This window comes from Lactuca sativa, chromosome 8 (genome assembly GCF_002870075.4).
Source record: "Lactuca sativa cultivar Salinas chromosome 8, Lsat_Salinas_v11, whole genome shotgun sequence".
Classification (NCBI taxonomy): domain Eukaryota; kingdom Viridiplantae; phylum Streptophyta; class Magnoliopsida; order Asterales; family Asteraceae; genus Lactuca; species Lactuca sativa.
The window spans coordinates 153644965-153660444 of NC_056630.2; the positions used below are offsets into that span (position 1 = coordinate 153644965).

General features: G+C 32.7%; 1 protein-coding gene and 1 pseudogene across 1 annotated transcript; both read left to right on the forward strand.

The window, feature by feature from the left end:
• Positions 1-812, forward strand: part of LOC122195424 (glutamate receptor 1.4-like) — a 35210-nt pseudogene extending 34398 nt beyond the window's left edge.
• A 6882-nt stretch (positions 813-7694) lies between these two features.
• LOC111900125 (glutamate receptor 1.2) lies at positions 7695-15480 on the forward strand. The gene is made up of 5 exons (XM_023895998.2): positions 7695-8026; positions 8136-9355; positions 9477-9765; positions 9864-10240; positions 15164-15480. The coding sequence occupies exons 1-5, from the start codon at positions 7729-7731 to the stop codon at positions 15461-15463; spliced, it is 2484 nt and encodes an 827-aa protein (XP_023751766.2). The 5' UTR covers positions 7695-7728; the 3' UTR covers positions 15464-15480.

The following is a 15480-nucleotide window of genomic DNA, read 5'->3' on the forward strand; positions in this document are numbered from 1 at the left end:
AGAGGCTTTTACTCTCCGAAATACTAATTTAGTCAAGATCCCACAATGATTGACGTTTGTATTGTAGAAGATAGGTTTTCGAGTAATCCATCAAAATTTGTAATGTTCGTTCTGGTCCATCGTGATGCTTGTCTTGTTCGCGAGCTACGGTGAATTTTTTACTACATTGTTGACTGTAGAGCAATTTGAATCGGCATCAAAGAGAGGAATTGTGTGGTTTCATGGAGGCGATTTTATGAAAGGAGTGACAGTCAACAATATATGCACTTTGAAAATTGGAACCACCGTCCATACTACTCATACGAGGCTTATGCTCATGCTTTATTAAAAGATATGGTGATGTTGATGCCATTGTTGATGAAATTCCATACATCAAGATGTTTCTTAGTAGGTACCCTAGTGCTTATGCCTTGGTCTCTTCTCAACCTATCACTTCTAGTTTTGGCTTTGTAAGTACCCCTTCGTCTTCATCACTTTCACCTATGCATGATATTCCCTTTTTGTCCCTTTATAGCAAAGAATGTTTCATAGATGTACATAATAACACTTTAAAACATTTTTCTTAAACCATATGCTAAACATAACTTTACATTTTTATTAATAGCACATGAATTAGAATCGTATGTCATATTGTTATATACGCCATGGTTGAAATGTATCTTTTTCAGATATTCCAAAAAGGTTCGCCACTTGTTGAAGACATGTCGAGGGAAATTGCAAGGATAAGATTAGACGGAGCGCTAGGTAGTTTGGAGAACAAGTGGTATGAGAATCGGATACCTCTTCCATCCAGAAATTCTACAATGCCTTAGTTGGCCTTGACACTTGATAAAAATGATGGTCTTTTTGTTATTAGTGTAGGCATTTCTACTCTAACCATTTTGGTCACTTTATTTGACCTAATTCGTAGTTTAAGAGAGTTCCAAAATATTATCAACCAATTCCGTTGATTTGATGACTAATATAAGTTTGTTTGTTTGTTTGTTTGTTTTCACTTTTTTGTAATTGTGTTGTGTGTTTATACCATTCATTTCCATTTTTATTTCCGGCAGTGTTGGTCACCATTCAATTAGTCGGGCCTGTTATATTTTCACCAACATGTCTCATCTAACATCCCTTTCAGGCTTGGAAATTTTGCCAAATGGTAAAAATAGAATTTTTGGAAAATTAAATAATAAATAAATAACTAGTTTAGAACATTTAAAAATTATAAATTAACCATCCTAATATTATTTAGAAAAAATTTCAAAAATGGTTCTTACGGTTTTGAAAAAAATCGAGTTCAATCCTTAACTTTTTAGGTTATCAACGTTGGTCCATATGATTTAATAACTTTTAATGGTTGGTCATTTTGGCTTACTCCTTCAGATTGGAGCCTTTAACTGCCCTTACATGCTCCGCACATGAGGGTATTTTCGCCATTATAGTTGACCTCCCTTCTTTATAAGCTTGCAAAGGCCTTAACTTCTAAACCATATGCTTCCTCCTCTTCTTGAATACTTCTTCCTCTGTGCAAAACTTAAGAAACTGGTAATTTGCAGATGTGAAGCTCAAGCAATCAAGGTTACTTCTTGGATCGATTGTAACCCAAACCCAAGTAGGCAATTTTAGAGTTGTTTAGTTATGGTGGGGGAGATGTGGGTTCCTTGGGTGGGTTGACCCTCCAATGTGCCTTAGGGAAATGGTGGTAATTTCGGGTTTGCTTACAACCATAAAAAGACTTTAGAATATAGCAGTAGTTAAGGTGGGTGGGAACGGAAACGTTTTTCTAGGTACATTTTTTTGATGCAAAGGTTTATTAAATATGTATGAAGTCAAGTTGTTGTATGTATCAAATTCAAGGTAATGCATTGGTTGATGTAACGTCCCAACTTTTACAATAAATTTAAACTTTTAAAAACATATATAATTAATATAAAACACCATTTAGCCTCTTACTTACACTAGTACAAAATTGGGCTTTATCTACATAAAAAACCTATATTATAGACATTTTATATTGGTATTTTTTTGTAAACATGAGAGAAAATGCTGCGTCATTGAAGATAAGTTATGTTGTCGTTCAATTATGGTGAGTATAACCTACGAAAACCCGTTATTATAGGCCAAACTCGTCATTATATGGTAGGGTATTTTTGAAGATATATCCATCTTATTTTGAATAGTCATTAGTAATATACCTATAGTAATGTGTTTTTTTCATATAGTGATAAATGTTACTTGCGGCGACCGTTTATAAATATTGTCGCGGTAATTGTTGACTTTTACAGACACAAATGTAATTAAGTTGTAAGGATAAGTTATCTTTCGTAACATGTTTAATTGTTTATCATTACTATTATTTACATACAATGACAAATAAAAGTTTAAGACGTTACCAAAAGAGATCTATACTAACGTATTATTTTTTTTATTAAGATTATTGATCATTATTAATGACATGTTTAATATTATATCATAAATATTATGAATGTTTACTTACTCACAAGCAATTAAACGGCGAGCATAAAATATTTATAGTTATGTGTTTTTTCATATAAAATGATAAATGTTTGCTTACTGTGACTATATATAAATATTATCGCGACCATTGTTACTTTTGGAGACACAAATGTAATTAAGTTATAATGATAAATTATCTTTCCAGACATGTTTAATAGTTTATCATTACTATTGTTTACATATACCGACAAATAAAAGTTTAAGACGTTGCTAAAAATGATCTATCCTAATATGCTATTTCTTTTATTATGATTGTTGATCACTTTTAGGGACATGTTTAATATCATATCGTGAATATTGAGAACATTTACCCACTCACAAGCAATCAAATGGTGAACATAAAATAGTTATAATGGTGTGTTTTTTTTTCATATAGAGTGATAAATGTTTACTTACGATGACGGTTTATAAATATTATCGTGACTATTGTTAACTTTTAGAGACACAAATGTAACCAAGCAATAATGATAAATTATCTTTCATAACATCTTTAATAGTTTATCATTACTATTGTTTACGTACATCGAAAAATAAAAGTTTAAGACATCACAAAAAATGATCTCTACTAATATATTATTTCTTTTATTATAATTATTGATCACTTTTAGTGACATGTTTAATATTATATCGTGAATATTGTGAACGTTTACTCACTCACAAACAATTAAACGGTGAGCATAAAATAATTATAGTGATGTGTTTTTTCATATAAAGTGATAAATGCTTACTTACGCTGACCGTTTAAATATTATCGTGACCATTATTGACTTTTTGAAACACAAATGTAATTAAGCTGTTAGGATAAATTATCTTTTCTAACATGTTTAATTGTTTACTATTACTATTATTTACATACACCGACAAATAGAAGTTTAAGATGTCACAAAAAATGATCTATATGAAAATGTTATTTATTTTATTATAATTATTGATCTATTTTAGTGACATGTTCGTGAATATTGTGCACGTTTACTTACTCACAAACAATTAAATGGTGAGCATACAATAGTAATAGTGATGTGGTTTTTTATATAGATTGATAAATGTTTACTTATGGTGACCGTTTATACATATTATTGTATTCATTGTTGACTATTAGAGACACAAATGTAATTAAGTTTTAATTATCTTTACTAACATGTTTAATGGTTTATCATTACTATTATTTATACACATCGACATGTTTAACCCGTTACATTATGTTTTTTATTATTTATATTGTTGAATAGTTTTTTTTTTTTTAATTTAATTACTTATATTCACCACCTTTCATTACTTTGATGCGCAAAAACGGAAATATAAAATATAATGTAATAAAATACTATTTTTTTTATTAATAATAATTGAAAATTTATTACATAAAATACGTACATAGAATGATAAACTAAACTCTACTTCAATTAAAAGTAGGTGTTGCACTCATTAGCGTGGTTGCTTGACAGTAATTCATAGACTATTATTTCTTGGGTTGTATTTTCTTAGGCTGTATTCCATTATTTACTTCAACTATATGTATATCCGAATTCTATAAGAACATAAATTAAAATAAGTGTTAAACATGCATTAAAACAAACATGCACAATTAGTGTATGTAATTAACTAACAAAATCGTTTTAAAAAAAATTATAATGTATAATTAGTGAATATAAACTATGAAAATAATACCTAAGGATCAAGGGTTACAATTTTTTTTTCCAATTCACAAAACAACATATTGCATCATTAACTGTTAACAGATGTTTCTCTCCGTTTGGCACACAATTGGATGACTTTATTGCTTCATCCACAAAAACTCTATAGTAATTAGCCGTCAGTGGTTTTCCATGTATTTGCAGGTTTTCATCGGTAAAATAGATGACATGACCCTTCACAATGTTGTTTCTACGGTCAGACACTACAATGAACATTTTATTCTTTACATATAGATGCACATATTATTAATAAAGGTATAAAGTCATAAGTTTAATAAACTAACATGTATATCTATGTAAACATGTCGAATATACGTACTTTTTTTTTATGTTGTTGCAGTGTCTTGGGTTGAGGTGTTGGTATCCCTTTTTTTGTTGAATTCACAGCTTGTGGCTCCTCATATTTAGATGTAACATTTTCTTCACTGTCATTTAGACTTTCTTGAAAATAGTTTACCATGTTTAGTCTACGAAAGACAGTTAAAAATATTAGAAAAGAAGTGTACAAAACATATTATTTTATTTATTAACTTACATGGTATTCGGCCTATTTTGGGGTATTTGAGATCCTGATGCACCCACATAATTTTTTTTTCCTTTTTTGGGATGACAATATGCAATGAAAGCATTAAGTAGGAACCCATTATATTTAAACTATCTTAAAAAAATCATTTAATTACCTTTTCTATAGAAGCCTTTGTTGGAGGTAGAGTAGTAGTTATTGGAGAGTCCGTATGATTAAGATAAGAGGCGCCAACCTCATCAGATACTCAACTTGCCACCTCAGATGTTAATTTGTTTTTATTTACTCGTATAGGCTTTGTTGAAGGAAAGCAATTGTTTCTTTTGATGAGGATCTGGCTCAAGGTAGATACCAATATCTGGTTGGAGTGACTCCCGTGCTAACCCTTTTTACAAATCCACCATGATATTTGTGAAAGACCAGTGAGAGGGCATCTGTGGTTGGTTCAAAAATGGTTTTTCCTTTTTCAATTGCGGTTTCATGATTGATTTGGAAAAAATGTATGTCCAATAAATATAGTATTTTTTTTTGTTCTTTATCAGTTAGAATTAACAAACACCAACTAAAAATATAGAAGTTGTTGCTTTGACACTACATACCAACTCTTATGTAAAAAGCTTCATTTCTTCTTGATCATATTTTCTCTCTTTATTTTTCCGTCATTTCCTCCACATTAAAGACTGTGGGGAAGTTCATCCACACCAATTACTTTATCATTCACCTATTAAAATTAAGAATGGTTAACTGATGAAGAAATCAGACAATTAAGTTGCAAGTATATATATATGGGTAATGGGAATTTGTTCATGCGACTTTCCCCTTATCAGACATGGCCTTCGACATAGAGTATTAAATAAAAGAATGTCATCAAATGATTTATAACGAAATTGCTTATCATGATCATAATTAACATTAATTTAGATCAATTTTGTAACCTTGAATGCTTCAGATTGTATAGCTTCAATGAATGCGCACCAATGCCTTTTTTTGATAAACGAACAATACTGAGGTGTCTATGTTTTACTTTCCTTGGTGTACCTATGTTGGGATTTATGAACTTCATATTAACATGATTTCTAAAAGTGCGCCAAATCTACCAAAATGGGACAAAACTTTCTTCATTCCATGTTCATTGATTGCAAAAAAAAAAAAAAAAAAAAAAAAAAAAAAAAAAAAAAAAAACTTTGCATACGAATCGTTAGCTGCATTTTAGTAAATTAAAAGGTGGTTGAGAATTGATTATATATTTAACGCGGGAGTGTGTGTAACATCCTAAAAATCAATGGTAAAAATTTTATTTTTATTATATTCAAAACACTAGTATAATTTCATCTAAACATTGAAAAATATTTCAAAATAAACAATTATCAGAGTTCATTTCTAAAATCATATATTATGGAAAACACGGGTGTATACGCTGCGATCAAGCCGGACCCTTTCTTTTCTAACCAACTAAACAACTAACTGTCAAATATGTGAGTGCCAACTAAGAGGGAAGAGATTGCTCGATCAAGGTTAATTTTGAGAGAGGTAAAAACCTGCTTTGATACCATGTTACTTATCTCCTTGCTTTCTCATTGGTTAATTATCTTTCATTTTATACATGAGTGTGCCTTTATAGAGAAAAATGCCTAACAATAAATAGAGCCATAATAATAATAATAATAATAATAATAATAATAATAATAATAACACCAAATTTAGTACATATCTAACAACTTATGACTTGTTAAAAGAGTGGTGTCAATTTAGTAAGTACTTTATCATGCTATACTCGATTAAGTTAGAGACTTTATTAATTATATATCTTAAATGGGAATGTGGTATGGCATTATGAAGACACTCATTTATATATGGATAAAATGTCAGCTCGATAAGCTGAAATGAGTTGGCATGCTTAGTTCAAGGGTCAATGATGTTATTGTCAGGGAACTATCTCTATCTTAACCAACACTGCTGCTAGTTTTATAATCGTAGTCTTTTGGATATTGATTTAGATCCACAAATTCACTTTTTACTTATAATGGAAAAACGGTTTCAAGAGTTTTTTTTTTTGACGGTTAACAATGTTTTTGACTGTTAAAGAAATTCTAGATCCACCGAGGTTGGGTTGTTTAAATGGTTGGGATTTCCTCAAAATAACATATATATATATATATATATATATATATATATATATATATATATATATATATATATATATATATATATATATATATATATATATATATATATATATATATATATATATATATATATATATATATATATATATATATATATATATATATATACTGAGTTATGAATCTTAGACTTGGTATTGGAACGTAAAATATGAGGTGTCTTAATATGGGTGTGTGCTTGGTTTTCTATAGTAACTACGGCTTCTTCAAGTGTTGATCATTTTTATAAGATAGCGGCCGGTAACTAGTGGGGTTATTGTTTCACACTCTTGATTCTTGTAGAGTCGTAGTATATGGTTCCGTTTATATACATACATATTAAGCCATTTGAACAAGCACCGAAGAGATATCCAAGTTATTTCATGTAATTAATTTTCTTATGCTTTTACGTGTAGGAGGAGTATTTCAATGAATTCATAACATATGATCCACGTCTGTGACCTGAACTGAAAAGCTTTATGGTGACGCATAAGGATAATAAATGACTTCTAATAGTCTGCCAACCCTATTGATTATACCAAGTTGCTCTGATTTCATGTCGTTTATTCTTTTGGTATTATCTTTTCCCAGCCAGATGCGTTAAGATATTATCAAGTGGGCTGATTTTAACAAAAGAAAACCCTAATACTTTCTCTGACTAGATTGACTTGGACTGCTTCCAGATTCCCTTTGCATGTTCTAATTGTCAACTTATTATCATATGTTGGAAGAGCTCAAAATGCTACCTTGTTGCTATTATAAGTACACATACGTTATTAGTGCATTTTGTGCATTGTATGCTTATGATATAGATGTACAAGTAGTTCATAACAAGAAACTACCAGCAAATATGGTTCACAGCGAGCACAACAAGATTAGCCTTTGCCTTCTAATACTGTCGTGCTTTTTAAACCATGCATTATGTGCACACTCCAATTCATCACAAAACCAAAACATGAACATAAATAATGATTTATTAATAGGCGTGGGAATCATTCTAGATATGGAGTCACCAATGGGGAAGGCCATTCACAGCTGCATTACCATGGCGATATCTGATTTTTATGCTCTTCGTCACAGTTACAAAACAAGGATAGTTATTCACACTAGGGACTCCGAGGGAGACCCAGATAAAGCTCTTTCATCTGGTACGCTCTCTATCTAGTTTACTTCGTTCAACTCTCATTTTGATATAGACATAGACTATATATTAATTTATGTTTATTTTTTTATTTGTTTCTTTACTTGCGTGAGCAGCATATAATCTGCTGAAAAAAGCGAAGGTGCAAGCTATCATAGGCCCAGAAACGCATCTTCCGTCGAAGTTATTGTCCTTGGCTGCTGATAAAGCTGCAGTTCCTATATTTTCTTTTGCTAGTCCGTCCTCAAGGGAACACCCATTCTTGTTCCAAATCAAACAAGATGAATACAGTATGGCCAAAAGCATTGCTGCTCTTGTGAAATCATATAATTGGATGGATGTTATCTTTATTCATGAGGACACCGATGATGGCATGGAGATCTTAAGGTATCTGGCTGAGTCATTCCAAGATAAAAACATTCGTATCAGTTACAGATGTGCGATTTCTGCCTCAGCCACCCATGATGAAATCACCCAAGAGTTACGTAAGATCATGACTTTTCATGCAACTGTAATTATCCTACATGTGTCACCTTCACTAGCATCTAGCCTTATCTTAAATGCAAAAAGGTTTGGAATGGTTAGTGAAGGATATGCATGGATTTTAACTGAAAAAACAGTTGACCTCTTGCGATCAACGAACTTTACTGTCGTTGAGTCGTCACAAGGGGCACTAGGTTTTAGGTCGTATGTTCCACCATCAGACAGGCTGCACGATTTCTTTCACAGAAAGAACTCCACCTCAGTAACAAAAGAAGTGCCTGTGCCTGCCTTATGGGCATACGATATAATTTGGGCACTTGCCGAGTCTGTAGAGAAGGTTGGAGTCCCACATAATGGTTCTATGCTCTTACATGAAGTTTTGAAAATCAGATTTAAGGGCGTAAGTGGTGATTTTCAGCTTAGTAAAGGAAAAGTAATGTCCAATGGATATGAGATTATGAATGCAGTCGACAATGGTGAGAGGAGAGTAGGATATTGGACATTATCAGAAGGAATCAGGAGAGCACACCCACATATTAACATCGATCGTTTATATCCTAGTCTAGGCTCTGAAGCTGTTGTCTGGCCCGGAGGGTCTACAACTGCTCCAAAAGGTTGGGTGTTACGAGCAACTTCCAGTAAAAGGTTAAAAATTGGTGTGTTGAAGATAAAAAACTTTAAGTACTTCATGGATGTAGATCATGACGTTGAGAACAATGTTACAACTGCCACTGGGTTCTCCATAGATGTATTTAATACTTGCATTCGTGCATTGCCATATCAAGTGCCTTACACGTTCGTTGTATTTGAGAATGCAAGTTACGACAATCTTGTACAGAAGGTGTATAATGAGGTACATATATATGTTTGTTTCTCATGAATGCAAATTTAACACGATCGAAACATATGATTTACTTGGAAATTAATTAAGACATCTAATTTGGTAGTATATATATGGATTTGCTTCCGGACAGGAAATTGATGCAGTCGTGGGTGATTCAACAATCTTGGCCAACAGATCTGTGTATGTTGACTTTACAGCAACTTACACTGACTTGGGTGTAGGAACACTAGCAAGAATCAAGAAAAATGACAAGTGGTTCTTCTTGCAGCCGATGGAACTTCGTCTATGGATAACTACTATTTCTTCTCTTTTCTACACTGTCTTTGTTGTTTGGGCTGTTGAACGTATGAATCCAAATTCCGATCAGAAAATTGGAACAGTATTCTGGACCATCCTATTGACCATCTTCTTTGCTCAAAGTTCGATCTCCCTCTTTCTCTCTGAAATGTTAATTTTTACTCTCTGAGATAGAACTTAATCAAGATCTCACGATGATTAATTTGCGTTTGTATTGTAGGAGAGAAGTTCTCGAGGAGTCGGTCAAAATTTGTAATGTTTGTCTGGTTACTCGTAGTGCTAGTCATGTTCACGAGCTACACTGCAACACTGACGTCACTGTTGACAGTAGAGCAATTTGAATCAGCGTCCAAGGGAGGAATTGTGGGGTTTCATGGAGGCTCTTTTATGAGAGGAGTGACTGTCAGCAACCTGCACTTTGAAGATAACTACCGAAGGGCATACTACTCATATGAGGATTATGCTCATGCTTTATCGAAAGATGGTGAAGCTGATGCCATTGTTGATGAAATTCCATACATCAAGATGTTTCTTAGCAAGTACCCTGGTGACTATGCCTTGGTCTCTTCTCAACCAATCACTTCTGGTTTTGCCTTCGTAAGTAAAACACCCCTTCCTCTTCATCACTTGCACTAGTTTACATAAACTTACATATATATAATAATTTATGACGTTAGACTAGTAAAGTAGGAAGGTTGAGTTTCGTCAAGGAAATAGATCTCAGGAAATGCAAGGGAAATTTTAAATGCTAATGTGTTGGTTTTTATTATTAGAAAAGCCAATTTTAGTTTAGAATTAGAGTAACAGCCATTAAAAAAAGATGGTATTTAGATTTTTTGGGAATGTGGGAGTCGCCTATCGCCTCCAACATGAGGCTTTGGGGAGTGGTCACACCCACCCACTGAAAAGTGTTGGCACATCTGCTTCCTGTCAGCTTCACAACCAACCTACTAGACATAGAAAATGATCAAAATATATTTTTTTAAATTAAATTAAATAAAAAACCTAATTGATAAAAACATAAATAATCATAATACCAATAATAATAATAATAGTAATAGGAATATAAAAGTCTAAGATGGAATTTGTAAATTTTATAAACCACTTTTAAGAAAAAAATTTGAAAAGAAATTTGTTCTGCTTTTGATCCAAACCCGAGGGACCAAAGTTGAGAATTGTTGAAAAATATGTCTTCTTCCTAGATTAAGCGAGGTCGCTTCCTCCATTCAGAACACCTCCAACAATTTGTAAAGATCTTTTTTTTTAGTATTGCCTCCAACAGACTCCAAAATTGAATTGACCAATCAAAGCATCCGTCTTCCGCCTCACGTCGCACGCAAACCACCCATCCCTGGGGCGATGTTCATGCGTGGGGAGCCACGCCACCTCAGCCTAAGACGCATGAAACTACCTACATACCGGTTAAACAAAAGATCAGACATCAATTATAAATATGCTCTTCTACTTCTGAACTTTTTTATTTTAAACCAGTTTTAGATTGGGTTTTGTCCCACCATTACTTTTTTTTTGTTGGCCCTATTGATTGGTTTGTTGGATCTATTGAACCATGTTTTCAATCGAACTTATTTACTATTCTTTTTTGGATGCCAAAAAAAAAAGATAAATTGGTTTTTCTGGTTAAACTTAGATTAGGTTTGGTTGGAATTCTAACTATAAACAAAACCTTTAGATTATTTTAAAATCCTCTCTACTACATGAAGGTTTTTTTGCCACATGTCAATCTTTAAAAAGTTTTAACACTTGTCATTTTGTCATTTTGTGATATTTTTTAAATAAATAATATTCACATGTCAATTTATGGTTTTTTTCAATTTTTTAAATCAAAAAGTCACATAATCTTATAGTTATATATGTAAAGTATTAAATGTAATAAATATTATAATAAATTGCAATTAATATGTTTCTTAATTTTTTATTTTAAAATTTTATTTTAAAAATTATTTATTATTTACATTTTAATATTTTATTTTTATTGATCAACCTGTGTAATATACAAGTTTTACACCCTAATATGTAATAAAAAGAATTGTAATAAAGGTATTATCAAAAATTGCCATTTTTTTATCATAATGTTTTGGACTAATATTACTGGTCCAAAACTTTTATTTTGCTATTGTTTTGGTCTAGAAAATTGTAAAACTTTTTATAATGATTTTTTATAATGATGTATTTGCTCCTATCAATATGATTTTCTCTTTTTCTTAATTATTTTTCTAATTTTTAATTAAAAAAAACATAGAAAATAAAAATAAAAATAAACTCACATCTAATACCATACACACCCGCCATCTGTTTAACATACATAATACCCATCACTCTCTTACTCCATTATGTCAGAAACCACCGCCATCTACCGGAAACCACTATTGTCTGTCGGAAGCCATCGTTACATGTCGAAAACCATTGCCATAGCTGTCATTCTTCCTTTACTTCGTCTGTTTTTCTATCTTTCATCTTTTTTTTTCTTCGGCATCGCCTACGGAAAACTCTTATATCTCTGACGGAACCTTAGCAATTTGCAACAAAATCAATGTTTTGGACCGGTAGTATTAGTCGACAACTCTCTGGACGAAATTGGCAATTTTCGACAAACCGTATGGACAATTTTTTTAAATTTTGAATGCAATAAACTTTGTAAAGTTTGTGCCATTAGTCGTTACATGATTATGTATTCTATATTTCCAGTTAAGATGATACGTGTTAAAAGGAGGAAAAAATTGCAAAATTATCCATATGGTATGTCGAAAATTGTCACTTTGGTCTAAAAAATTTTGGAGTTACACCATTGCTCAAAAACTTTGATTTTGTTGCGAGATTGGTCCAGCTTGCTTTGAATATTTTTTAAAATGATGACTTTGCCATTTTTATTTTTATTTTCTATTTTTCTAAATTACAATAACTATAAAAAAAATCGTGTTATCATCCTCACCCTTCTATCTCTCTTTACATTACATACTCTTATATCGGACCTCCGGCTCCAACGAAGGTGGTGAATCGCTAAAACTTATGAACGCCACTACCAACATCGAAAGATATGAATGCCACCACTGTCGTTAGTCTATACTAGTGATGAGATTTAGAACCGGAAAACTAGACCGGAACTGGAACCGGACCAGAACCGGAACCGTTAGAACCGGAATATATAGAACCGGGTCCGGTTTCGGGTTTAAAAATTGGCTTTATCTGGGTTCCGGGTAATCCGGGTTTGGGTCCATCAAGTCTGGGTAAACCGGGTCTAAAAACCGGAATCGGTTTTTGGAACCGGAACCACTTTTAGGACCGGAACCGGTTTTTGTGAAACGTTTACAAAATGCATATGTTATTCGTTTCAACTCCAACTGACATACGGTTTTTTCCAACATGTAGTTTAGAGTTTGTACATGATTCTAGACTATAAATTTGTCATTTTTAGTTTTATATTCATTGACTTACAGTCCTCAAAAGTCGAGATATCAAAGTTGTAAGTTTTTAGTTTTTTAGTTTTTTTGTATTCGGTGAAAGTTTTAAAACATGCATATCTAATTCGTTTGAAGTCGGATTGATATGTCGTTTTTTTCAACTTCTAGATTACAGTTTATACATGATTTTAGACTATAATTTTGTCATTTTTGGTTTAAAATTCAATGATTTACAGTACTCCGAAGTCGGGATATCAAAACTGAAAATTTTCAACTTTTCAGCTATTTATTTTTGTACTTTGTATTATATGAAAATATTAACACAAACATATCTCATTCGTTTAAAGTCGGATTGACATGCGGGTTTTTCCAGAGTGTATTTTAGACTCTAATTTTGTTAATTGTGGTTTGGTATTCAATAAGCTATAGTCCCCCAAAGTCTGGATACTAATATGAAAATTTTCAAAGTTCAACCCACTAAGTAGTAAGTAATTACCAAAAAATTCCGGTTTTTTCGGGTTTTCCGGTTCTAAACTCACTTTATCCGGTTCCAACCTACCCATTTTGATGTTTCCGGGTTTTCCGATTATAGACCCACTTTACCCGGAACCATACCCGGAACGGAACCGGAACCGGTTCCTATATACCGGTCCGGTTTTCGGTTCTATAAAATCCCGTTAACCGGTTCTGGGTTTTCCGGGTTTGGACCCATTTTCATCCGTAGTCTATACAGCCATCACAGTTAAAGAAACCCTCCGATCAGAAAATCTTTCAAACCCAATGAACAATCAGATTTGGGTTTTCATCTTCAGCCCCACCGCCTACGCCACCACCAACCTTCGATCAGGAAACCCTTCTAGAAACAACGACTCCAAATAATTGATTCCTACTACAGAGAAAACGAATCGAGATCTAGAAAATTAGGGTTTTTTCATCATCAGTCATTTGCAAACTACGAATCTAATGATGACACCACCGTTTGTAAACCCACTTCCCATTAATCTCTTTCACTTCGCTGGCAGTCGCCTTCACCTTCGTTGGAGATCTAGACCATCGTCAGAGATTTGGATCACCCCTCGAGCACTCACGACCATTAGAGTTGTGCAAATACACGAGTTTGTACCTATCTGGGTTGATCTACGACATGATTCCAGATGTTGGTGGTGGTGGTGGTTCCACCTTAAAATATATAATGGTGGCGCTAGGGTTACATCATCTGAAAATAAATGATAGCGGCGATAGGGCTTCTGATTAAGATGACGGTGCTAACGACGACGCTAGGATTACCAGATCGTTGTTTTTTTGTCTCTCTACATCGTGATGAAGATCACCACAAACTGATCCATATCTACACCATGGTTCCAGATGTTGGTGGTTGTTTCCAGCGAGAATGGTTATGGGATGGGTGGCAATGGTGTTGATTGGTGGTGGTGTTTACTGGAAGGCAATAATTTGAAGAATGGGGAAAAGTTTATAGCTGGAAAAGAGAAGGGGAGGGGTGTTGGGTTAGGTGGTGTTTATATTTCTTTTTTACTTTTTTTTATTGTTGTATAAAAAGAAAAATGAAAAACAAAATAAGAAGGATAAATTCATCAATTTAAGTATTTTTCATGAAAAATGGACCAAATTACAACAATAAACTTATTTTGGACTATTGGTGCAACTCTAAAACTTGTTGGACCAAAATGATAATTTTCCACATATCATAGGTACTATTTCTGCAATTTTGTCTAAAAAGAGAATTAAGGTAAACTAGGTCGGGTCGATAAATAGAATCCTATTTTACACGATATTTTTCTCAAGCCAAGTTCATAAATATTGCAACATCTTTATTTTTTTTAGTACTCCAGATTGTATTGGAAACTGCACCCGAGCATTGTTTTCCAATATTATCGTAACAAAATAATTGCGTCTTTTTTTTGTCGTCAATTCCATAAAATTACTATATTTTTTACTTAGTATTCAGATATATTAAAAATACTTCGAGCATTTTTCTTAAATGGTATTCTAAACATAACTTTACATTTTCCTTAGTAGAACATGAATTACAAGCGTGTTTCATACTATCATACACATATATGTTGACATGTATCTTATTCAGATCTTCCAAAAGGGTTCGCCTCTTATTGAAGAAGTGTCAAGAGAAATAGCCAGGATACGACTAGATGGAACTCTGGGAAGTTTGGAGAACAAATGGTTTAAGAATCAGTTATCTCTTCCATCCCGAAATTCTACGATGCCCAAAGACTTGAAGCTTGATAGCTTCAGTGGTCTTTTTATTATCAATGCAACTGCTTCTACATTAACCCTTTTCATCTCTTTACTTTGGCTACTTTTTCTCAATTTCATGGAGAGGTTTGATTTAGCTATTGTTGATTTAGAAGGTGATCTTTTGGGTTGAAGAAATTCTTAAGTTGA

Coding starts and splice junctions, on each gene's coding strand:
- LOC111900125 (XM_023895998.2), top strand. CDS start 7,729: ATGGTTCACAGCGAGCACAACAAGATTAGCCTTTGCCTTCTAATACTG. Junction 8,027..8,135: donor AGATAAAGCTCTTTCATCTG/GTACGCTCTCTA, acceptor TTGCGTGAGCAG/CATATAATCTGCTGAAAAAA. Junction 10,241..15,163: donor TCACTTCTGGTTTTGCCTTC/GTAAGTAAAACA, acceptor TATCTTATTCAG/ATCTTCCAAAAGGGTTCGCC.